General features: G+C 35.4%; 3 protein-coding genes across 3 annotated transcripts; all 3 read left to right on the forward strand.

Moving 5' to 3' along the window:
* Positions 1 to 8806: 8806 nt before the first annotated feature.
* On the forward strand, positions 8807 to 9886 carry LOC145822095 (uncharacterized). Its single transcript, XM_082918684.1, has 2 exons — positions 8807 to 9512; positions 9579 to 9886. The coding sequence occupies exons 1-2, from the start codon at positions 8807 to 8809 to the stop codon at positions 9884 to 9886; spliced, it is 1014 nt and encodes a 337-aa protein (XP_082774810.1).
* LOC145822096 (uncharacterized) lies at positions 9887 to 10622 on the forward strand. The gene is made up of 2 exons (XM_082918685.1): positions 9887 to 10295; positions 10423 to 10622. Exons 1-2 carry the CDS (start codon positions 9887 to 9889, stop codon positions 10620 to 10622), a joined length of 609 nt encoding a protein of 202 aa, XP_082774811.1.
* A 6386-nt stretch (positions 10623 to 17008) lies between these two features.
* On the forward strand, positions 17009 to 25244 carry LOC114301489 (uncharacterized). The gene is made up of 8 exons (XM_082921636.1): positions 17009 to 17136; positions 17253 to 17393; positions 18477 to 18832; positions 18973 to 19026; positions 19113 to 19181; positions 23485 to 23549; positions 24401 to 24459; positions 24597 to 25244. Exons 2-8 carry the CDS (start codon positions 17303 to 17305, stop codon positions 24953 to 24955), a joined length of 1053 nt encoding a protein of 350 aa, XP_082777762.1. The 5' UTR covers positions 17009 to 17136; positions 17253 to 17302; the 3' UTR covers positions 24956 to 25244.
* Positions 25245 to 25500: the final 256 nt, after the last annotated feature.

Below are 25500 nucleotides of genomic sequence, written 5' to 3' on the forward strand. Positions count from 1 at the left end.
TATTTACTGTATAGAAATAACTGCTTTGGGCTATCGGTGGAGGATAGTCGTGATTGTTGTAGACAATGCATGATGATTAGGCAAACGGAAACTAATCACTGGAATGAGTCATTGGTTATGATTGATTGAAAGAACACGTTAAATTTATGTGTTGCGTGATGATATGTATAATTATTGTTTATATGCATTGTGTTGTGTTGGAGGAGATAGGGGATGTACTCTACGGTTTAGGAGAAGATAAGGGATGGACCTCTAAACCGAATGTTGATTGGGAGGAGATAGGGGATGGACTCCGTAGATAGAGCTCATATGCTTATCTAGTATTGTGTTGACAGAGCTCATATGCTTGTCATTGGAAGTGTGATAGTGCTCATATGCATGTCTGTGGAAGTAATGATATAGCTTGTATGCTTATCTGTTGTTGTGTGATATAGCTAGTATGCTTATCTATTATGAAATGGGGAATGTTTGATATGAGTTACTGTCTCACATGAGTTAATTGGCCAGGTTCTGAGCCATGGTTGTAAATTGAGAATTGAAAGGAATTGGAAAATGGACTGTAATATGGACTTGTATGTCATGAAACCGTAAAATGTGATAAGGGAAAATATCTGTATTGGCCATCTATCAACTGCTAATCTTTTAGTCATTGTTCATAGTTGGTTTAGTGTATTTCTACTGGGCTGTGGCTCACCCTATATGGGAATATCATTTTCAGGTACAGGTAGCATGCCACCTCCAAGGTCATAGCTTGGGAGGCTAGAGGCGGACAGATTTTTGTTGTTTAAGTTCCTTTTTGATGTATTACATGTATATTCAAGCTGAGGGCTTAATGTGTAGACGAGTTAGTACTCTTTTGTTGTAACCAAGTGTTAACTTGGAAAGCTGTAAGCCCGTAGGGTATTTTGCTTTTGTTGTTAACATGTAATACTCTTGTAATGAAACTCTGATGAATAGAAGATTGTGGATATTTCATATGTCAATGAATGTTATTATTTTGAGGGCGTTACATTCACTCATATGAAATGAATCTTATATTCTCATTTAATATTATAGTATTGTGCATATTTCAGTTCAAGATGATTTAAATTTTCAAATAAAATTTAAAGGTTTAAATTAATTAATTTTGTTGTAAATTGGTTGATCTTATGATTTAGCCGATTAGGCTGAATCTTTTTCGATTTTACTAGTTTAACCACGGCTTTAACTGTTTTATCAAAATATATTACTCAGATTTGTTTGATTTGAAATAAACTAAGATTGACTTTATTAAAAATTGAACAACTGAGATTGCTTGATTAGAAATGGACTTTCCGTTCAAACAACTATTAACTTTTATTTTACAATCCTACATTAGGAAAATAAGGAAAAAAAATGAGTTGTTTCACTATATAAACCTTATACTCTCATTTAATATTATAATATTGTGTATGTTTCAGTTCAAAATAGTTTAAATTTTGAAATTAAAATAAAATTTAAAAGTTTTAATTAATTAATTTTTGTATAAGTTGGTTGGTCTTTCGACCTAGTCGATAGGGTGAACCATTTTTGGTTTGACTGGTTCACTGATTTAACTGCGATTTTAACGGTTTTATCAAAATATATTTGTTAAATTTATTTGATTCAAAATAAATTAAAAATTGACCCAATTAAATATTAAACAGCTAAAATTGTTTGATTCGAAATAAATATCCCGCCCAAACAATTATTAACTTTTAAACAATTAAGAAAATTGTCATTGGCTAGTTTTAAAGGAAAAAGCGAATTGTTTCATTTAAATAAAATAAATCTTATATTCACATTTATATAAGCAAAATGAAATTTTTACTAAGAAGCCTTATTATCATTATCTCATACTAATTTTTTGATTTTTTAAATTTTAAACAATTAAAAAAAATTCTAATTGATTAACTTTCATTTAATTTTTATTTTACAAAATATAAAAAATTAAATATGATTATCATATTTTATTAAATAATATATTATTTTATCTCGTGTATAGCACTAAGAGTGAGCAGCGGATATACCGATCCGCTAAAACCGACCGAACCGAACCGATCCGTCGCATTTTGGACGGATGGGTAATGATGAGCGGACGGTTGCGGATTGATTTTCTCCAATCCGCCAATCTGGCGGACGAATGACGGATTTGAGATTCCTTTGGCCGCAACAAAACCGCCGAACCGCCGAACCGCCAAACCTCGAGCACCCCTAGTAATTTATAAGATTTTGTGTTTTCAGTTTGTTTAAATATTCTGTTTGTGTTTTCAATCAAAAAAGAGTTTAAATATTCTGTTGAAAAAAAGTTTTCAACTTGAATATTTTTTTTGAATTAAAAAAAATAAACGTATTATTTATCTATATTTTTTGGTTTTGAATCTATCTCTAAAAATAATAAATAGAAAATATGATAAATGTTGGTTGGTTTCTTTTTTCAAAAACAAATATAGATGGAACAATACAGAGACATACAATCTCTACTATGGCTTTGTTCATAGTTTTGGTGGTTTGAATTGTTTTTATATTTTAAGAACCACAGATTGTAATACTTTATGTGGATGAGACATGCTGTGAATGTAGTATGTGGATGAGGCATGCAGTGATTGTGATATTCTAAAGTTTCAAACTTTCTTACTTTGGATGAGACATGCAGTGATGGTAATATTTTTTTAAGTCATTGACTGTAATACTTTCTTCTTCTTTTTCTTGAGGAAGTGCACAAGTTGAATTATATTGAAAATTTATAAAATTTGAAACCACCAAACTGATTCTCATCCATCTGCCAATCCGCTCAATCCACAGCCGCCAGATTGGCGGACGAATGCGGATTGATTTTCTCCAATCCACCAATCTGACGGACAGATAGCGGATTAGAGGTTCTATAGCCGCAACCAAACCACGCCCACCCCTATATAGCCCCTATATAGCACGGGTAATATACTAATACCATTATAAAACAAAAATCAACCCGATGACAATTTTATGAGCTTGCTCGTGTATTACACCCACTTAAGCCCAAAACCCAAGGACAACAAGAACAGGCAGAAAACTATTAATTGGTTTCATTTCCTTGTCAAAATTCCAGGCTCGGCCTATAAAATCTAAAAAATTAATTTCGGCCCAATGGTGCCTGGAATGACCTTTCAGCTCTTCTCCGAAAGTGCGACGGTTTGTGTGTCTCCCCTTTTTTCTATTTTGCTAAGAAGCTATTTTACTTTGTTATTGCTTAAACTTCCTCTTTTTTTTTTCCTTTTTTTTTTTTTTTTCCCGGGGGGGGGGGATTTTAGTTGTAACTTGGCATGATAATAAGTATTTTCTATGTCAGCCCTATACAAGTTTGAATAGCGGAAATTAACCTCATTTAGGTAAATTTTTGTTTTTGTTTTCTACCTCTTATTTGCATTATATTTTGATAATATATTTTTATTATCATTAAATTTTATTTGCTAATTCTTCATGGTATCAGTAAATATATATATTATATAAGGAAAAGAGTCTTTTTAACCCACAAGTTTTATGGGAGCTCTAATATCTTAATCTTAATTTCTTAATTTTTTAATTTAAAAAAAAAAAAAACTTTCCCTACTTTGCGCACGGCTACCTATTAACCTAAACCCTATCACAGCAGCCTAAAGACTATTAACAAAAGGGTCTTTTAACCCACAAATTTTGTGAGAGTTCAAATATCTTTATCTTAATTTCTTAATTTTTTAATTTAAAAAAAAAAAAAAAAAACCTTTCTCGCCCTTGCCCACTACTACCTATTAACCTAAGCCCTATCATAGCAGCCTAAAGATTATTAACCTAAACCCTATCACAGTAGCCTAAAGTTTGGGAAATGTTTAAGATTTCTTGAAACAAAAATTATTTTTCAAAAATTTTCTCTCTTTTTTTCTCCCTTCCAAAACAACAAAATGAAGGGGTATTTATAGAATTCTCAGACACTAAAAACACATGGATAGCCATGTGGTATTTCCAAAAAACACGTGACTTGCCATGTGATATCTCAAAACCATGTGGCTTGCCTTGTGGTGTGAGAACTAATTTTCCAAAACTGCTACATTTTTCAAAAAAGAAAACATTCAGAAAAATATTTTTGAATAAGTCTAAAATAATTTGGCCAAAATGGGTGTAAGGTTAGAATTAAAGTTTAAATTTGATTTTTCTGCTAAGAAATTCGTAAAATAGCATATTATAATTTTCATCATCAGGTGTTCGGAAGAAAGTGCTCAAATCTTAAGGCCGGTCAAAATGGAGTGTTTACAGGTCAGGAGGACGCTCCAACGGTCAAGTCAAAATGATGACCAGTCATATAGTATTTTGTTAAGAAGTAAGACTTGTTTTTGTTACCCCTTTGCTTTTTCTTACTCCTCTTTTTATAGTGCTATTGTCTTGGGCCTCGGCCGGTGGATTAACATCTTAATCTAAGGGCTCTGCTGCTACTAGACTTTGGTCGGGCAAATGGCCAAGTTGTTTTGAAACTTTATCGTTGGACCACCTTGCTGTGGGCGGCTTAGATTTAGTTCAGATGTCTGTAGCCAACTTGCCAAATGCTTCATCCGTTGGATTTAGATCATCGGATGGTTGCATTGTTTGGATAGGCTGGGCCTACGTCCTTATCTCTGGTAACTGTTGTCCTTACTGTCAATTAAAGATGGATTTAAGGGTTTCCATACATTCTGCAGATCTCCTTCTAAAAGGCAATTCTACTCAAGCTATGGTCATGTGATATTGTCCCCTTATCTGACGGATCTTTTGATGGTCTAGACTTTTCCCTTGGGCCAAGCAGGGCTTGGGTTTTGGGCCTATGCTTTATCCCTCCACAATATATATGTAGATATATATTTTGTTTAAAACACTACTGAATTGTAATTCTCCTAATGCTTATAACAATAGGGTGGTGCTAATGAAGGCAATGGTAGGAGATGGAGTGACAATGATGGTGGTAGAAAAGTGGTGTGGTGGTGATAATGGTGTGGTGTTGGTTATAAGTGAAAAATATTTTTCGCTTAAATTAACTCATATTTAATTAATCATAAAAAAATATTTCTCATTTGACTTTTATTTTTATGTCCAGGCCCGGCCCTGGCCATAGGCCCACAAGGCCATGGCTTAGGGCCCCTCAAAATAGGCCCAAAATGGAGAGCCTCTCCTATTATAAGTTAGTATAATATGTTAGGTGTGTTTTGAGTCCCAAAAAAAAATAAAAATAATAAAAAAAGGCCCAAACCAACTTAATTTTTTTGACCCATTAAAAGGCCAACAGTTTAAGGCCCAACCTAACAGTCTAAAAGGCCCAAATTTTTTTCTAATTCCTATCCCTATCATCTCTTAATCCAACCTTCCCTTTGATAGCACACACTAGCAAGGAGAAGAAGCTGTGCAGCCCAGACGAAGCAGCGACCAGCACAGGTAATTTTTTTTTTTTTCTATTCAATTAATTAAATATGTATTCACTTTTAAGACCCTAATGTTTGAATTATTTTTCTTAAAGCCCCTCGATTACTTGAATTAATTCGAATCTTGTCGGTTAGCATTACTATTTTATTTTTATCAAAATAGGAATTTCCCTAGCCGAATTAGGTTACCTAACCTAATTTAATTCTACATAAGTTACATGTATTTAACTCCAAGCCCCCACCCTTTAATTAAATTCAAAACTTACCCCAAACTAGTACTTGTACCTTGTACCTTGAAGTACCATCAATCTTGTATATATATATATATATGTATACACCTTGGAGAGTGTGTCCTAGAGCCAAAAATTGATAAAATAATAACCCCATCACCCTTCCCAAGGGCCGGCCACCATAGGGAGAAGTGAGGAACCATTTTCAAAGTCTTTGATCATGATATTCTAGGAAATCCAAGACCTAGTACCCTAGACCTAGGATGATGTTTCCAACACTAGTTTCCTTTCAACTAGGAACCAACCAAATGTTGCCTAATCCTATGATTTAACTCCCAAATCACTCCTATCCCATTGGATTCCAAGCAAGATCCTAACCTTTCCATCCTTTTCCAACTAGAGGGCTTTTAGGACATTTTACATCAAAATTTGCCTATAAATACCAACCTCCCCTAAGCTTGGCAAGCACAAACACCACACCCACACACACATTCGGCTAGAGAGAGGGAGGAGAGCAAGAAAGAGAAGTCTAGAGGAGAAGAAAGAAGAAAAAGAGAGCTTCTTGTGCAAAGCTTCGTAGGTAAGCCACAAACACAACCTTCTCTTTCATTTTTCCTTTTTTCAACACATGTTTCTAAGGGTTCTAAATAATGCTTTCAGATCTTTTATTACTGAGTTCTCATGTTAAAAATGCTAAAAGTTGAGTATTGATATCATCTCTCTTGTATTTTTCCCATTTTTGCACAAAACCATCTTCTTTTGTACCAATCTCTCAACTTTTCAACAGCACTCTTTCAAACAAATTTTATGAGTTAAACATGTGATAGTTAGCATATTTTCTTCACAAAAGAAATGAAACTTTCCCTTGGTGGAACCCCTTTTTCATAAATCTTCTTGTTTTGGGAAAAGCACCTTAGAATCTGTTTTTGCAGCCCACTTCCAGAAATTCTAGAAAAATGTAAAAAATTATTCTGGACCTCTATTTTATAACAAAACCTTCCTTAAGGTGTTAGCTTTCAACTAAAATTTGTTTCATCAAAAAACATTATGCGGTTTGCAAGAAAATCAATTTTTCGTAACGGTCGACGGATCTGGACAGAATCTGGACAACGCTGGTATATTTTCTAAATAGCTTAGAATCTGGAAAAGCAACCCCATTTCCGAAAAATTTTCTAGAAACTAGATCAAATTTCCTACGAACCACAGGAAGACCAAGTCCGGTGGAGGATCTAAAATAGACCTTTCATTTTAATCTTTATGCGATACTAAATCTAGAAATTTTGTTATGTGTGGATGTTACCCTTGAGTTCATGAGATTGCTTATTAGCTTATGATCATATCTTGGCATGATATTATATGTGTTGTGGTTATGTTATTTACCCTTCTTATCTTACGAATGCATGCTTACATGGATATTATTGTCTTATAAGTTGGACTAACCTTGATTTAAAACATTTAATTCAACGGGAAACCTAATTGGGAGGGTATTGGGTTTTCGAGCACTTGAGTAGTGAAAAGATGAGAATATGTGATATATGGATTGTTGGGATGTGTTTCCTATTTGAAAGTTAAAGTCTTGCGCAAGTGGTTTTCGGAACCCTTGAATGGAGCGGTTGTATTCGGACCCTAGGTGGTTTGGTGTAAGAAGGGATTCGGACAAGGCCCTATTTTACCGTCTCTTTTGAGGCCCTGCGGTTAGCGCTACGTGGTATATAACCGTTGGTAGGCATCCGAGGTTAGTTCTGCAACAAAGCAACAAAAGAGGGGGCATACCGAATAATCCGCGTCCGATTCTCGTGGTTGGGAGGACGAAATCTCTTTGGGGGATTTCTAGTTGCTAACAACCTAACTTAACCCTTTATTTATTTAATTGAGTATTATGCTTTATTACTTGATGTTATAATGGTGATTGTGTATTGGACTGGGAAAAATGGGTACGGTGTGTATGTGTTTACTGGGCATTCAAAGCTCACGGCGTATCATACCAGGTGACGAAGCGGAACTCATAGCTAGAGACGACGAGCCTGAAACTTTCGAAGACTTTTGGCTATCCTAGAAAAATTAGAAGTTTCTTTTTGGATGTTTTGTAAAGACTCATTTGGAGACTTAAGCTTTCTTCTGGAATGTAATGTAATGGAACCATCTTTTGAGTTATATATTGTGATTGTTATGTATTTATATTCTATGTAAGAACCTTATCGTTGCTTATGAGACCTTGTGTCAATACCTTTTAAGATCTGTCAAAAGGGCAGTGTGCTGTCTAAGAAAGCTGGACTTAGAAGGGAGGCTAATTTGACTCCTTCGGCGATCTAGGATCTTACTTGGTTATTGACCATAGGACTCATTAGTGACTCTCCCTAGACTGCAACCAATAGTGTAGAACCGGGGCGTCACCGTCTAAAAGGCCTAATTTTTTTCTAATTCCTAACCCTATCATCTCTTAATCCAACCTTCCCTTTAATAGCACACACCAGCAAGGAGAAGAAGCTGTGCAGCCCAGACGAAGCAGCGACCAGCACAGGTAAATTTTTTTTTTTTTTCTATTCAATGAATTAAATAGTTATCTTGTCTTTTGCACAATTAATTACTATTATAATATTGGTATTTACATCAACAAGAAAAATTTATTTAAGTTTAATAGTTCACATCACATAATTTAAAAATTTTGTGTTTTGTTAAGTGGTGGTGCTCTTGTTTTGAATTTTGATTTAAAAAAATATTTTGATCTCAGCACAGCAAGCCTAGGTAAATATTTTTTTTCCTATTCAATTAATTAAATATTTATCTTGTCTTTTGCACAGTTAATTGCTATTATAATATTGGTATTTACATCATCAAGAAAAATTTATTTAAGTATAATAGTTCACATCACATAATTTAAAAGTTTTGTGTTTTGTTAAGTAGTGGTGCTTTTGTTCTGAATTTTGATTTAAAAAAATATTTTGATCTCAACAAAGTAAGCACAGGTAAATATTTTTTTTTCTATTCAATTAATTAAATATGTCTTGTCTTTTGCCCAATTAATTGCTATTATAATATTAGTATTTACATCATCAAGAAGGATTCATTTAAGTTTAATAGTTCACATAACATAATTTAAAAGTTTTGTGTTTTGTTAAGTGGTGGTGCTCTTGTTTTGAATTTTGATCTAAAAAAATATTTTGATCTCAGCTCATTATGACTCTTAAAAGAAATTATCCGTCTGGATTCGCAAAAAGGAAAAAGAAGCAAAGAGTTGAAAAATTAGTCGAGTGTCAAAGAGGAGCTATTGATAAATTCTTTACGAGTGACAAACAAATAGAACAATCAGTTAAAGACTTGAATAGTGAAGAATTTGAAACTTTGGTGAATAATGAGAATAAAAATTTGGTGGATAATGAGAATGAAAATTTGGTGGATGAAGAAAGAAATGGGAAATTTGGGAGTGCAGAAGCCAATCAAGATAATGAGATGAATACGGAATGTGAGCATTCAAATATAGATGATCTAGGGACTTGGAAAATAATTGACCAGAATTTACGAGATTTTTTAGTCGAAAGAGGTCCCGTGAGAAGAAATTGTGAGTTCAACTTCCCTAAGGATGATTCTTCTACGCATAGGCATTTCTCACTTGTTCATTACATTCGGCATTTACCAAATGGAGAAAATTTTGATAGGACATGGCTGATATACTCGGAACTTTTGGATAGAGTATTTTGCTTTTGTTGTAAGTTGTTTAAGCAAGAGGGAAATAAGACTCAATTGGCTATCGAAGGATTTAAAGACTGGAGAAATATTGGTGAGAGACTTAAAGGCCATAAAAGTGGTAACGAGCACATTACTTATATGAGCAAATGGATTGAGTTGGAGGAAAGATTGGGAAAGCATCAAACAATAGATAAAAGTATACAAGAATAAGTTAACAAAGAAAAAGAGCACTTGAGACGGGTTTTATTGATGATAATTGCAGTTATGAAAACACTTGCCAAGAATAATTTGCCTTTTCGTGGAAGCCATGAGAAGATTTATGAAGAGAGCAATGGACTTTTTTTAAGCATAATTGAAATGATTGGCGAGTTTGATCCAACGATGGAACAACACTTGCGGCGGATAGAAAAGGGTGAGATTCATTACCATTATCTGAGTCATAAAATTCAAAATGAGGTGATACAAATGTGGGCTGGGGAAGTTAAAAGTGCAATTTTGTCGATAATCAAACTAGCAAAATACTTTTCGGTCATACTTGATTATACACCGGATATAAGCAATCAAGAATAAATGTCTCTTGTCATACGATGCGTGGATGTTTCAACAAGTCCAATTATAGTGAAAGAGTTTTTCTTGGAATTCTTGAATGTGGATGATACATCGGGGATGGGACTTTTTGATAAACTTCAAGAAGCATTAGTTAACCTTCAACTTGATATTGGTGACTTAAGAGGGCAAGGATATGACAATGGCTCTAACATGAAAGGCAAAAACAAAGGTGTTCAAACAAAAGTACTTCAAGTAAATCCTAGAGCATTCTATACACCGTGTGGTTGTCATAGTCTTAACCTTGTGCTTTGTGGTATGGCCAACTCTTGCTCTAAAGCAAAAACTTTTTTTGGTGTGGTACAACGCATATATGTATTGTTTTCATCTTTCGTTCAACGTTGGGCAATTTTAAAAGATAATCTAAAGGAAGGTCTCACGGTTAAGTCGTTGTCGCAAACGCATTGGGAAAGTCGCATTGAAAGTATTAAACCACTAAGATACCATGCTTCAAAAAATAAGAGATGCTTTAGTTGACTTGTACAACAATCCTACCACAGATTCGATTGCAAAAAGTGAAGCTAAATCCTTGGTAACTCATGAACTTGAGACTTTTGAGTTCTTGTTTAGTATTGTAATTTGGTACAATTTGTTGTTTCATGTGAACTATGTTAGTAAGCTTCTTCAAAGTGAAGATATGGATATAGCAGTTGCTGTAAATAGGGCTGCAAACGAATCGAGCCGAGTCGAGCTTTGCTGAGCTCGAGCTCGGCTCGTTTACTTATCGAGCCCGTTTATTGAGCTCGAGCTTGGCACGATAAGGAACTGGGCTCGAGCTCGGCTCGGCTCGTTAATTTTAATGAAACTCGAGCTCGGCTCGGCTCGGCTCGGCTCGATTCGATAAAATTTTTTTAGTATTATTTATATTATTTAAATATAAATATTTAAATAAAAAATGTTATTTATATTATTTAATATATATAAAATGTATTTATATTATTATTTTTATATATATTTATATATTTTTAATATATAAATAATGTATTTATATATGTTTGTATATTATTTATATTATGTAATATATAAATAATATATTTATTATATAATTTAAATAAAGATAAACGATCCGAGCTTAACGAGCCGAGCTTATGCGAGCTCGAGCTCGGCTCGTTTATTAAACGAGCCTAATATTCGAGTTCGTAAATGAGCCGAGCCCTTAACAAGCCGAGCCGAGCTTGTTCATGAACAGCTCGGTTCATTTGCAGCCCTAGCTGTAAAGTAGCTAGATGGGCTTGTTAAGTATATTACAATGTATAGAGAACTTGGTGTTAAAAATTGGGTGCCCATGTGGCATGACCCTTTGAACCTTTTGAACCTGAACTTTTTGAACCTTATCCATGTAAGTTTGAATTTTAATTCAAAACTTATTTGGATAACCATTCAAGATATCTATATCTATCATATCAATAGATATGGATAGATGGATAGATAGATATTGGTGGTTATATATCTGATTATATATTTTAGATAATATATTGATATATCAGATACGTATGTCAGATACGTTATGTGGTTTTTACCTATAATCTTTTTTCCCAGACTCTCTTTCTGACTCTCTCTCATTAAACAATGATCAAGCCATTTTGCACTGTGACTAGTGTGGATGATACTCATTTTGTAATATCACTCCACTGCTGGGTTCGTTGTTCAGATTCTAGAAGCACGTGATTTACCCACGAGGTTCTATCACCTAAAGGTATGATCTAAATATTTTTCCCACTGCGTTATAATACTTTACAATTCACATTGGTATCAAAGTCGATATGGGTATTTTCGTGCTTTTTTTTATGCATTAAAATATGTGTATATTTTTATATAAATATATATATATATGATATATGCATGAATATTAATGAAGGAGGAAGATGAAGTGCATGGTTTCTGCACTTCCACTCTCATTAGATTGAGAGTGTAAAAAATAAATCATTTTTATGTTCATTAAATGTCATTTTTAAGACCATAAATGTTTTTATTTTGAAAAATAGAGTCCGGCAGTACCAAAATCGAACCAGAAAACACCCTGGAAGGCGGCGCGTGAGTCGCACGTGCCTGGTGATGCCGTCAGAGGCGGCCACACGCTGTCACGCGCTACGCGCGCTTCCTACGCACTGCCACGCACCAGGCGCGCTTACCACGCGCTGCCACGCGCGCGCTGTCTGCGCCCTTCCACACGCGTGCGTTAAACCGCGCCGCTTCGAGCCGTGCCGCGTTAAGCCACCTCGCGCTGTGCACTGAGTCGCGTGCTGAGCCGCTCTGAGCCGCCTTCTGAGCAGTGCCGTTTTTCCTCCGCAGCTTAGCTAGCTTGGCTGCTGGTATTAAGGCGTTGTTTGTTTTGTTTTAAATTTTAAATTACGTTAAATGGTCATAATTAATTCGTTATAGCTTTGTTTTAAGCATGGTTGGTACCGTTAGACTCAGAATTAAATTTTTTATCTTCTGTAAAATTTTCAGAATTTTATGAAAATAAAAAATATTTTTCCTGAAATAATAATTCATTATTTCTGCTTTAAAATGCATCTGGTGTTGCGTGATTAAGTTTCTGGGGCTGAATTCTTTATTGTAGACTACTGTTATGGTCTACTATTCACTGGTATGATTGTTGCATTTTTCCAGATTCTAGAATATTTATTTATGATTTCATGTGTGTTTATTAATTATTTAAAATTTCAGAAAATACCAGAAAAATTTCAAAAGTGATATACTTACTGTTATGGCATAATCTGAATATTAAATACAGCATATTGTTGTTTTTTACCTAGAGTTTCTAATATGTTGTAATTAGAATAGCATGATTAATTGTTATTTGTTTAAATTCCATTATTAATTGTGACATAGCATGAGTTGGTTGTGAATCTACATTATGATGCTATTGTATAGAATTATAATTTTTTATCATGCTTTTAGACATGCCATAGTCAGTAGGAGGTTATTCGGTTGAGAGAAATCTTTGTAGATTTACTCCCGAAAACCAATATTTTGCGCATAAATTAAATTAAATTTTGGATAATTGTCACATGTGGGGCAAGAGATGATTACGAGCATAGCGGATTTTCGATCTTGCGACTTGTGTAATATTGTCACTATTTAATTTAGATTTTTGTGGCAAAATTATATTATGCTAATCAAATTAATCCCAATGCGAATTTCTCTCTAAATTGACTTAATCTCAATGCGAATTTCTCTCAAAATTGACTTAGCTTATGGAAGTTAATTGGTTGACCTAGACTTAGTAGAGATGTTTAAATGTGAACAATGTAATCCTATTCTTTAGATGAGCAAAAGTCTTGGAGACTTTAGGTCATACCTTAATTGAGCCAAAGTAAGGAAACATGACTCAAAGTCGCCGTGGTTTTGTTGCCTTGTTTGGCACAATAAAAACTAATGTGTACGCTATGGTTAGCGACACGCTACGTAGTTTTGGTTGGCGAGTTTTGGAGTTGTGAAATTAGTAAGCCCTCAATAGATCTGTATTTGATCTTGACTATTGAGCTGCGCGGATTGACTTTGTATTTTGACTTGTAATGATATTGCATCATTGGATATAGTAACATTCAAGAGTCACGTCATCCAAAAAATGCGAGCTTAAATGAATTAGTCGTTAAGTGTAAGATGAGTAGCCAGTATGAGCAGTGTTTTGCTCTCTATCCAACTATTGGGAGTGGATGGAGCAAAGTTTCATGCACTATAATAGTGTGCATTGAAGTATCACTTGAAGTTAAAAGATTAGCGCTTAGTAGCAGCAAAATCTATTAACATTAAGTGAAAAGATTAGCGCCAAGTGGCTGCAGAATCTATTAGCATTGCTAACTTGTCTAAGTCTGGACACTTACTGTTTCCATACTTGAGTGTGAGACATGATGAGGTGCTTCTTTGTATGATTCATTTACTAGGCTAACGTTTTGTTTTGAATAACGTTTACCACTAAGCGCAAACGTTGTAGCATAGTAATGAAAAAGGTCAGGCCAACAAGGTTGTTATGACTCTAAGAATTTGACGCATCGCTTGTAAGAGCATTGTATTAAATTAGACTCTTTAGCCTAATTCGCGCTTAAGTTACTTTAGGAGCTGTCATAGATTGATAGTTTATTCTCTCCTTCTTATGGATAGTAGAATTAATTGCAAGTAACTATGAAGCGAGAAATAAAAATGGCAAAACACTACAGGAAATTAGGGATTTAACGGCGTTCATTTAACGGCGTTTAAGTAAACGTCACTTTTTCTAGCAATTAACGGCGTTTTTCAAACGTCACATTTGTTATAAATTAAAACGGTACCGTTTTGGGAGTGGAAGACGTTTGAAAAGCGCCTTCAAATCCGGTCTCTCTTCACAGCCACTTCTGTCTCTCCAAACCTTTATTTTGAAAACCCTATTTTTAGCACCGCCGTCTAGACGATTGAATCCTGTCTCACTCACTCTCTTGCTCTCTCTTTCTCGCAGAGAATCGAATCTGTTTCTCCAAATCTGGATCGATTCTTCTTTAGTCTCTTACTCAGTGATTCTTCTTCGATTCTTCTTCAGTTCGGTGATTCATCTCGGGATTGCAATTTCGAAGTTCGATTTTGAGCACAGCTCCGTGATTTGTCTCCATGGATTTGGAACTCTTCGTCTTCTTCAATCAGAGGTTAGTTGTTCTGTTTGTGATTTATCTCTGTTTTGGATCAATGTTTTGCTTAGTGAATACTTTTGTTTAGGGCTCTATATAGGTCTTAGGGCTCTCGATTCTTCTTCACTCTTTTACTCAGTGATTCTTCTTCGATTCTTCTACAGGTCAGTGATTCATCTCGGGATTGTGATTTCGAAGTTCGATTTTGTAGTATTTCCTAATGAGTAGTTCGTTGATTGATTCTTTTCGTACTGACATAAATTTTTTTATGGATTTTTTTTTGTTGGAATAGCTTGTTGATATTGTGATTCTTATTGTACCATTTTCCTTGCGTGTTAAATGTTCGATAAAATGTGTCAATGGAAAACTTTTGTTATTTTTATTTTACCTTTTAATGTTTAGCCAAACACCAAAAAATAAAAATGATGATGGGATCTTCCAAGCAATGTATTAAAAAAACCAAACTAACCTGACCAGACCCTTTGGTTCTCGGGTTTTCTGGGTATTTTGTGCACCCTTACTGATAATAATGTGAAAAAACTGTTGGAAACTGCAACTTCTGATCTACTACTAGAACATGATAAGTTTTTGTTGGAAATATATGTTTTACATTAATCTTTGAGTTGCATAAGATTAATTTTTTTTCTCTCTCTGTTTTTCTCATAGTTTAAAATTTTTAATGATATATATGTATTTGTTTATTATTGAGTGTAATCCTAAAATTCTGATAATTTTTTAAATTTCTAGATCACATCATCTTTGGATTATCCTTTAACAGCTTTGAGCCAATCAAATGGAAAAGGTAGAGGATCTATGTTGTGCTTGTGTAGTTCAATATCATAATCATCATGAATCAATTTATATATGTTGTGTGTTGTCAATAAACTAAAGCTGTTGAATTGGCAGTATAAGCTGGGTAAGGTTAGGGTTCTCTTCTGGAATTAACTTTGTTTTGTAATTAATATTTTCAATATGTTTTTGACCATTTTGATTTTCTGTTTAGCTTCTCAGAAAATCACACATTGATTGAAAATGGATTTTTATTTATTTATTTCTGAATGTGCAAGGCTTGTAGTTCTATATACACAGTGGTTCTCATTTATAGACATGGTCTGAATTTAGAATGAAACCTGATCGTAATTGGTTTTACATTCAAGTTGGTTGAAAAGTTTAGTTTCTTGATATTGATAATGCCACACTATCAATATTTGAATAACTAACCAGGCCACCTCAGCCTTTATGTAGTCCAAAAGTAGATGGGTACGGCATCAATTACAACTTATTTTGTGCATTGTAATAGCTCAACTAGATGCATAAAAATGACGTGGAAAACAGGCAGGGAAAACGACAAAGGAAATTTGTTGAGAAGTTCATTTTTAAGGGGTGTGTAGCATTCAGTCAAAAACTTCTCTTAAGGTTTTTGTTGATGATGTTAACTTTTTTTTTTTCCTTACAATAAAGTAACAGGAGTGAATTAATAAAAACCTAAACTTCAGGGAGGTTTCTGTCATTTCAAAAATCTCAAGGGAGGTTTTTCTACCATTTCATTAAAATTCAAGGGAAATTAGTGTAATTGGAAACTAAACCTTAAAAGAGAAGTTTCTGTCATTTTAATAATTTCATAAACTTTAGGGGATGTTGGTGTGATTGAAAATAAAACCTCAAAGAGGTTTAAGTCATTTCAGAAACTTCGGGGAAGGTTGTTACAAATTTACGACCTCAGAAGATACTTGGAATTTCCTTCAAAAAATAGTTTATTAAATAAATAATTTCTATGTTTCAGCCTTCCACATAAAGTAGCAGCAGGGTTTCATGAGCCTTAGTAATAGGCTGAATTGAATTAATTGAAGATGGAAATAATTTGAAGAATGAATGTTGCTTGCATGTTCTAAGATTTAACTGTTGAGATAAAAATATTCTGCAACTAGATTTTCTTATGAAATGAGGCCAATTTTCCCAAACAGATTTGTTTGAGATTCTTTTTTAGTTTCCTGGAAAGAGCATTGATAAAGAAGTAGAGAAATAACGGTTCAAATCATCCATAGGCTAATGCAACTGTAGAACTTCATATCAGCATCGCTTGTTGCTTCCATTGGCTCTGTAACCATGCATATATCATTTCTTAACCACAACAATGTTCCCTGCTCTGCTTCATTACTTAGATTAGCAAGTATGTCATGAAATATTTGTGTTAAGGAATTTTTTTCCCCTTGCGCTTGGATTTTTCATTGGAATGATCAGAAAATGGTAGTAACATTACAATATAACTATTCCCTTCACTTTTCAGAAAATGGTCCATGCTGTATATTGTTCATCAATCCCTCTGAAAAAAATAACAATGAAACTAGACAGAAGTGAACATCTTGATTGTTCTTGGAGGTTTATTTTATTCATAATTCTTACCCCTAGGAGTTGATGATAGTGTTTTTCAATCAATATCTGGTCACAAGAAACTCACACTGCTTTCACTGTTTCCTTGCAGGTTTGTCCCATATGCTCCATAAAAGTTGTGAGTGACATGTTAAGTCATATCACTCTGCAACATGGACATTTATTCAAGATATCCTTTGAAATGTTTTATTGTGTATTTATTGTCTCCTTAGCATTAAACAACATTCATAATTGCTGTACGGTTAACCTTAGAACCATGTTCAGTACCAATTGAGGTTTTCTTTAACTGAATATTACATGCAGAGACGTCGCAGATTACGTAGAGTTGTGATTCCCAACAGTAAGTTGATATAGAATAGCTATAAAATTGAGTAATTAAGTGATCATGATAAGGGGCAATTTGGGTATGGTCTCGCATTGTTCAACAACAACCCAACGTCTAGCCCAATCAAATGTTTTATTGAATAATTTCGGAGGTAATTATTCTTTCTCCTTCCTGTATCTTTCTATAATTTTTTTTTGACTTTAACAATGAAGCAAAATTTGAAATGGCAAGTTTTCTAAAAAATTTGGACCAATTTGATTTCATCAAGGTATGCCGAAATAAGTATTTAGTATCTGTGACCCATAAAAAATTTCGTTATGTATCAGTATCTGTTAATCTGTTTTTCTGCTGCTGTGTGGCTGGTCTGCTACTCTGTATCTGATGCTAATCTGCTGTGTATCTGCTACTGTTTTTGGCTTCTGCTAGCACTAGGTTTGAAAAGTCATGATTTTGAATTTGGGTTTCCACTTAAATTGTTTCTACTGCAAATATTTGTCTTTAGTTGAATTAAGGTTCTCTTTATTTATATATATATATATATGGTTACCCTTTATTCTTTGTGACAAAGTGAGAGGAAGCAATTTTGTGTTTTTCGTGTGGAAAAGATATTCTGCCTGGTAATGAGAAGACAATTTATCTGTTAAAAAAATTTGCATCTAGGAAAAACAAGAACATCTACATAATTGTAATCGTTCGATTATTTGACCTTTGAGTTCTTTTTGGAAACCAAATGGCCAAGTGAATCAAAATTCTGGCTATGTTTGGTAGAGTTATTTAAAAAAAAAATAAAATGTTTTTTGTTCTCAAAGTAGCATAAAATAGAAAAAGAAATTGAAAATGGTTGGGTTTGTTGTTGTTGGAAACTTTTCTATAAACCTGAGTTAAAAAGAACCAGTTTTAACTCAAGCTATTTGGGAATTATCTAAATGTTGTTTCCCGACTCTATTTTTTTAAACTACTTCAAACAGGTTATTACTTATTTTCATTCCGTTAGTTTTGTTGATAACATCATGGGGATGGAGTTTTCAAAAGCATAGATCATACATCTACTTGCTCTTCAACTGCAACTTGATTCTTTTGGAATGTGAATTTTATTAACTGTTTATGGTTTCTAAGTTTTGGTTCCTCCTCGTTTGTCTACACTCTCCCCTATATTTGTGAAATGGATGTGTTTGTTGGGTACTAAAATTATCTGTGTTGGCTCTGATGTTTCAATTTTGTGTTTTTGGAGCAGATTGTTGTTCGCTAAATGAATTACCTGCAGAACCTTCAGAAATCATGGGGAGTAGTGGCACACCAAACGAGCAACAACTGCCTGGAGCATGTAATGTTGCTTTTAATTCATTGCCGACAATACATATAAATGAACAAATAGCACCACAAGAGGTTAGAAGTATGCAAAATCAGCTACTGTTTTCATCTGATTCTGGTGGAAGAATGCTTTTAAAATCATATCCCAAGACAATTGCTTGTGAGGAGTCAATGGGGTTATATGCAAGTAAGGATTTTCTTATGTCGCAACAAACCTGTCACCAGAGAAAATATTTTGCTCCTCACTGGTCCGTTGAATCTGTTAATGAGGCATTAGAGGTCAGTCTGCCAATGTATTTCAATCAGTATTTGTTTTGATACTGTTTATTATTGCACCGAATTATTGATCTTTTTAGACCATGTAAATACATCATGGAGAAGAAGAAGGTTGTTATCATATTTAGTGTTTAATTCTGCAGAAAGGCAATGTCTTTAAAGCGCTGTTTCGTGTGAATGCTCACAAAAGACTTGAGGTGCGTTATAATTTTTTCCCTGTATTTCTGTTGCATCTCCTTATTCTATTATGATGCAAATATTATGCACTGTTCTGTGTTGTTAGGCCTATTGCAAAATCAATGGAGTTCAAACAGATGTTCTCATCAGTGGAATTGCTGCTCAGAATAGAGCTGTAAGTCTGGGGTTGCTTTTTCTAGTGATGTTCTAAATGAAGTGCTGTTGACTTCAATTGTCTACGTACTTTTTGTACATTGTGCATTTGATGGATATAAAGTGATAGGAAGTAAACTCACTAATCTTGATTTGTTTGCTTTCTGTTCCTTCATCAGCTGTATACTGTTAATCATTGGCAGTTCCATTTTTTCTTTAATTCATTGCCAAAGAATGACATCTTAGTATATGATAGTCAATGATTCAAATTTGTACTTCATTGTTTTACTTAATCGGTCATGTGACTAATTTTGGACATTTTACCTGGCAATACTTTACATTTACATTGTTACCAGATGTTTAAAAGGAAGATTACTATTGTTATTCACCCAAAAAAAAGATTACTATTGTTATTATGGTGGTTCATTGTAACAGCGCCCGCGTGGGAGGCCTCGTGCTACAGTTCGGACTCAATTTGTGTCACGGTTCTTAATCTGAACCAAAGAGTCCAAATCTGGCAAATCGTTTTGAGAAACAGATTTTTGAAAAAGTAGTGCCAAACATGGACTGCTTTGCCAGATACAGAGTCGCCACCTAAATATTTTTAAAATGGGGAAATTTAGGAAACCCTGACTCGGTGCCGAAGGCCACATGTCCGTCATCACCGGAGTTGTCTCGGCTCGGGAGCTTGGGTACGATCGGGGAAGGTCAGCTATGAGCACCCCCTCTCGCCTGGTCCGAAGACCAGCCTCTACTAACCGTGATATCCAGTTTTGAAAACGTTATGTGTTCTTATTCCAATTATTAGCCTAGAATTACTATGTTATGCGCGCAGCAAACAAGTATAGACCGAATCGCCCAAATTGGAAATAAAACATTTTATGTTCGTTTTGAAAATGGTTTGCTACTCGTAAGTAGGCTAAAATGCAGGTTTTGCCACCTTCAAGTGGGCTTTTGGAAAAGATGGTTTTGCCACTATCTAGTGGGCTTAAAAAATCGCAGTTTTAACGCATTATCCCAATTTAAGCAATTTGACCTCCACCCACAGGCATTCAAGCAGTTTATCTCATGTAAGCACTTAGCCACATGTTAAGCATGCTGTCATGGTAACATTCACACTCATGCGATATGCTAAAGCGGAAATACTTACATAGTACTCCGTGCCAAAACGAAGAACTTGTTAGCAAACATGCATGATCCAAGTCCATGTGAAGTGCCTAATGCATCGCATACAAAATGTCGCTAAGATAGGCTCGGCTAATCCTAGACATGTCATGTGAAAATGCACAATTATCACATAGTCAATTTTTGAATTGAAGTACAAATGCAGTTAGCGTGATGTACCGAGCCTAATGCATGTAATACAAATGCATGGATGCACACATGCATAGTATGAGGTATGCTAAATTAAACGTGCCCTAATACTAACCATTAAAGCGGGTAAGTAAAAGGGAAGAAAGAAGTGAGGTTGGAAGACATACACACCACCCACACACACTTATTACAGACTTGCCCTCGCTCGGAGGGACCGAATAAATATTACAAATTAATTAACTACGCAAGCTAATTAAATATTACAAATTAATTAATTAACAAATTAACTAATTTAGGAAAACAGTAAAACGTCTCGAGAAGCGCGCCGCCATGCGCAAGCTGCCTCTGTTTTCCTCCCTTTCCTCCTCTGGAGGTTGTCAAAACCTCAGGACTACATCCTTGGACAGAGGGGATCATCACCGGCTAGATGAAATTTCCACCGGCAGTGTTGTATGGCCATCGGCACAAGGTTGAAGCTGTCGGCAGAGAAAATAGTGCCGGTCGGCACATTACACTGCCGGTCGGCAGAGTATTCCTGCAGAACCTGCAACTCACAGCAACAGAGGGCAAAACAAGGCATGGCAGCATATTTCAAGGCATGTATGCATCAACCATGTCTCTCATCATTGTAATGACTCAAAGGGACATGTGCCTCGGTTCTCGGACCACCAATCACGCATTTCCATGCATGATGGTCCAAGGAACCAAGCATGCAACTTTGGTTTCAAATGCATGCAAACCAATCAAACAAATCAGGCCCAATTCCTATCACCAATTCAAGGAACAAGGCATGCATGCAAAATGCAATGCAACCTAGGCATACAAGCTAGGGATGCAACATGACATGGCAAGGCACTTATGCAATCATGCAAGCATACATAGAGCAATGCAAATGGATGGCAAAGATGGACTTAAACATGAATTAGGCAACTCTAATAAGGCCTAAAACAGTGGCCAAAGTGTTATGAAATGAAGGCTAGATGGCATGCACACACACATGCACATGAGGGCCAACACTTAAGCACAAATCAAACAACATTCAAGCACACTTGAAAGGAGGAAACATGGACAATTAGCATGCAACATGAGCCCTAAGATCATGCTATAAAATGATGCCAAATCAAGTTATAAATCAAGTCAAGCATGTGACAAATGGCCTAAGTGTTCAAAGTAAACCAAAGTGGCATTGAGCATACTTAACAAGACCAAACAAGGCATGCATTAAGCAACCAAAAACAGGGGTTTAGCATGTTAAAACAAAGCTAAAGGATTACTTAGATGGCATCTAAGTGGCCCAAATACAAAGGCATACACCATGGCCAAAACATGGAGCATTGCAACACATGCTTTCAAAGCATTAAAGAGGCATGCGAGGCAATCAAAACAAGCATGGAAATGGGACTGAAATAGCATGTAGGATGATTCCAAATCACCAAAACAATGCAAAGATGGCATGCTACACATGCACATACACAAGGCCAACAAGCCCAAATACAAAGGAGCTATATAATGCATGCAAAGATCGACCCAAACGATTATGGACAGAGCTAAAACATGGCAAAATAAGCACATAATCTTCACAAATGTAAGCCTAAAACATGCTCCAACAAAGGCTAACAACCTAGAACATGTTAAGGCACAAATAAGGCATTACATGGCAACTATGCTAAACATGCATGGAGTTCCAAAACCAACTTTAAATCATGTTATATCATGGATATATAAGCATGAAAAACAAATCAAACATGCTCAACACACACTCAAGCATAGGCTTCCTTAGGAGGCCAAAATGTGTCCTTTTCAAGGACAACAAGGAGAGGGGGTGGCCCTCTCCTTCTTGGGACTTCAAAGCATCATCTTCACCACTGAAATCCCTCAAGATTTCAGTGGTGAAGAGACCTCAACACCAAAATCCCGGAGCTAACACAAAATGGCTCAAAATGAGGCCTTTTGAGGCCTAAGGGTGGTCAACAACCCTCAAACAACAAAACACTCTTAATAAACAATAAAGAGGGCTTAAAAATAGAACTTTTTTATGTTATACAATAATCACAAAAACAGCTCTAAGACTAGTAGAAAATCAATGCAAAAAAGGGGGAAAAAAGGACTAGTTTCTCACCCTTGATGCCTTCTTCAACAAAGATGCTCCAATGGCCTCCTTGAGCTTGAATCCAAGACAAAAACTTCAAAACACACTCTTTGGAACCTCAGCTCCAAGAGGAAGGTGAAACACTAGGTGTTTGTGTGCAATAATGAGACACAAAACACCTAGTATGCAAAATGAGAGGAAAAGAGAGATAGGTTGTGTATGTCTAACCCTAACCCTAGAAAACCAGAGCTCTCCTCTGTCTTCTCTCCTCAAAAATGTCTAAAGCTTACCTCCTTTCCTTAGAGAGAGCTTCTCTCTATATGCCTCTTGTAAAGCTTCCAAGACAAGCTTTGCAAGAGGGAGATCCCTCCATACACGTGTATGGAGGGGAGCAAAAGCTATACAGCTGTCCAAAAATATCTGCAAAAGCAGATGAACAGCAATCGGCCGGCAAAAAATTCCATCTTGGCCAAACAAAGTGCCGACCGGCACAAAAAAGTGCTGACCAGCAACAAAGAGTGCCGGCCGGCAAACTATATTGCCGGTGGCAGCAAAAACCAGCCGGTGGCATCTAGCCAATGCCGGTGGTGGGTGGGGATGGTCTACAAGCCTCACCCTGCCTTTCCAAGGCAAAACACAAGTGTTTGGTGCAAAACCAGACACTAAACGGTCGAGTTCGGGGATCCTGAGGCAAGGCGCGTGAGCCGAGACCTCCGGGAACTCCAAACGAACACAAACATGGAAGATCACCGTGTGTTCAAACGGTGACGTCCAAGTCTTGAGGACGGTCAAAAATGGGGTGTCTACATTCATATTGTTATTTATTGAAATAAATGAAAAAACCAATTTGAACCTAGACAGAGTAATCTGATTATCACATTGTCTGAGCTTGAGGGATCATTTATCAATTCACTTTTTGCAGGTGGTTCATGTTGTAAAATCAGATTCCAGACTTGCAAATAATGATCTACCTGTTGATATCCAAAGGTTGAGATGTCGTGCTCTGTATTATGCTCTCCACTTCTCTCCTTTCTATTGACAATCTTGGGAAGGTTAGAACTTTTGTCTCTCCAGCATTCATCTGCCAAATAAATTTGGAATCTAGTTCCAGTTACAATTGAATTGATCTTACCAAAATTCTGAATGCTCCTTAGAATTTTATTACAAATTTTGGGACTTCCTGTGTTGAATTGATAATGATTATAATCAATGAAACATTTGCCACCATGCATGGTTTTGGATCTATTACTCCATTTGAAATGGAATCACAAAATTTTTGAAATCTCATTAGCATTTAAAACCTTACGAGGTTTGTACAGAATGTTGCTCCGAGTATGATGTAGGTGGTAATTTACTTTTGAGAGGTCTCATATGGGGATATTCCTGTTAAATTAGGTTCTGAGAATACATGACAGTGAGACCGCAGAAGCTGGTGGAGCGGCTGAGATCCCGTGAGGGAAGATACATTGCTCTTCATCTGAGATATGAGAAAGACATGTTATCTTTCACTGGCTGTATTATAATGTACATTCTGGGTAAATGCAATTTAATTGTCTTGGCTATGTATCTTATTCTTATAGTTAAGTTATCAACTTGGCTTTTTTCAGTGATGGTTTTTTTTTTTTTTTTGGTGATGTCTTTGTACTCTTCAAGTTATGTAATTTTGTATTCTTTCCATATGACTTGAGTTGTACAATTTTGATGGTATAGAAGACAAAAAAGAAAGTATGGGCCTTGCTTAAATTTGATATTGTCTGATATAGGTCTCTCTTTGTATCTCCATAAAAGTAAAGAGTATACTCAGTAATTTTAGTCCTCACTGTCCTCATTGGATGCAGGTCTGGGAGAAGTAGCTCAGCTACGGACCAAGTGTGTGTGTGTGTGTGTGTACGTCTATGTAGGTTTTTTGTTCATAAATATATATACAACTCGGATAACAAGTTGAGTTGTGACTAGTTCTCATAATTTTCACATTCATTGTTATTGACCTCGCCAAGGGAATTTCTGATATCTATAAGTTTCCATTTGTCGCAGATTGTTACTTCACCTTGAAGGCATGGAATGCACAGAATGCTGGAGCAACAGCTCTTCTAGTTGTGAACGACAGAGTTGAACCTTTGATCACCATGGACACCCCAGAAGAAGAGGACACAGCACCAGATTATCTGCAAAAAATAACTATCCCTGCAACACTAATTAGCAAATCTTTTGGTGAAAATATCAAGAAAGCTTTATCTAATGGTGAGATGGTTAACATAAATCTTGATTGGAGAGAGTTTCTTCCACATCCTGATGATCGGGTTGAGTATGAGTTCTGGACAAATAGCAACGACGAGTGTGGGCCCAAATGTGATAGTCAGATCGAGTTCGTCAAGAGTTTCAAAGGATTATAATGTTTGATCTTGTTTAATTGGATTATAATGTACTGTATGGTTCCAAATGTACTGTATGGTTCCAAATGTATCATCTGTTGCATATAGTTTAGGCTCATCTTTGGATATAGTTGGAAGACAAGTTGTATTTTTAATATTATAAGCCATATTAGTGTGCTTTCTATTCCTTTTTAATTTTTTTGGGCAAATTACACTTCTTGACCATTTTGATTTTAATTGATGTATTTAAAGTCTGAACACAAATTGTTTCTATTTTTAGGTGTGCAATGCATTGTTTCTTATATTTTAATTTTGTTTTCAAGCTTAGTTTATTTATTATTTTAATAAACATCAATTATTAGTTCTTAATAATTGTTTGATAGGTATTTTTTTGGTCAACCGTATACAATTAGCACAATTTAAAAATAAAAAAAAGGTTATGGTGGCGTTTAAAAAACGTCACTATATCTCACCCCAACGGTTAGATTTTTAAAAGTTATAAATGTCTATGACGGCGTTTTCAAAAACGTCGCTAAATGTTACTGTAGGTAGGACATTTGGCGGCG

This window comes from Camellia sinensis, chromosome 3 (assembly GCF_055761805.1).
Source record: "Camellia sinensis isolate YWXY chromosome 3, ASM5576180v1, whole genome shotgun sequence".
NCBI lineage: Eukaryota > Viridiplantae > Streptophyta > Magnoliopsida > Ericales > Theaceae > Camellia > Camellia sinensis.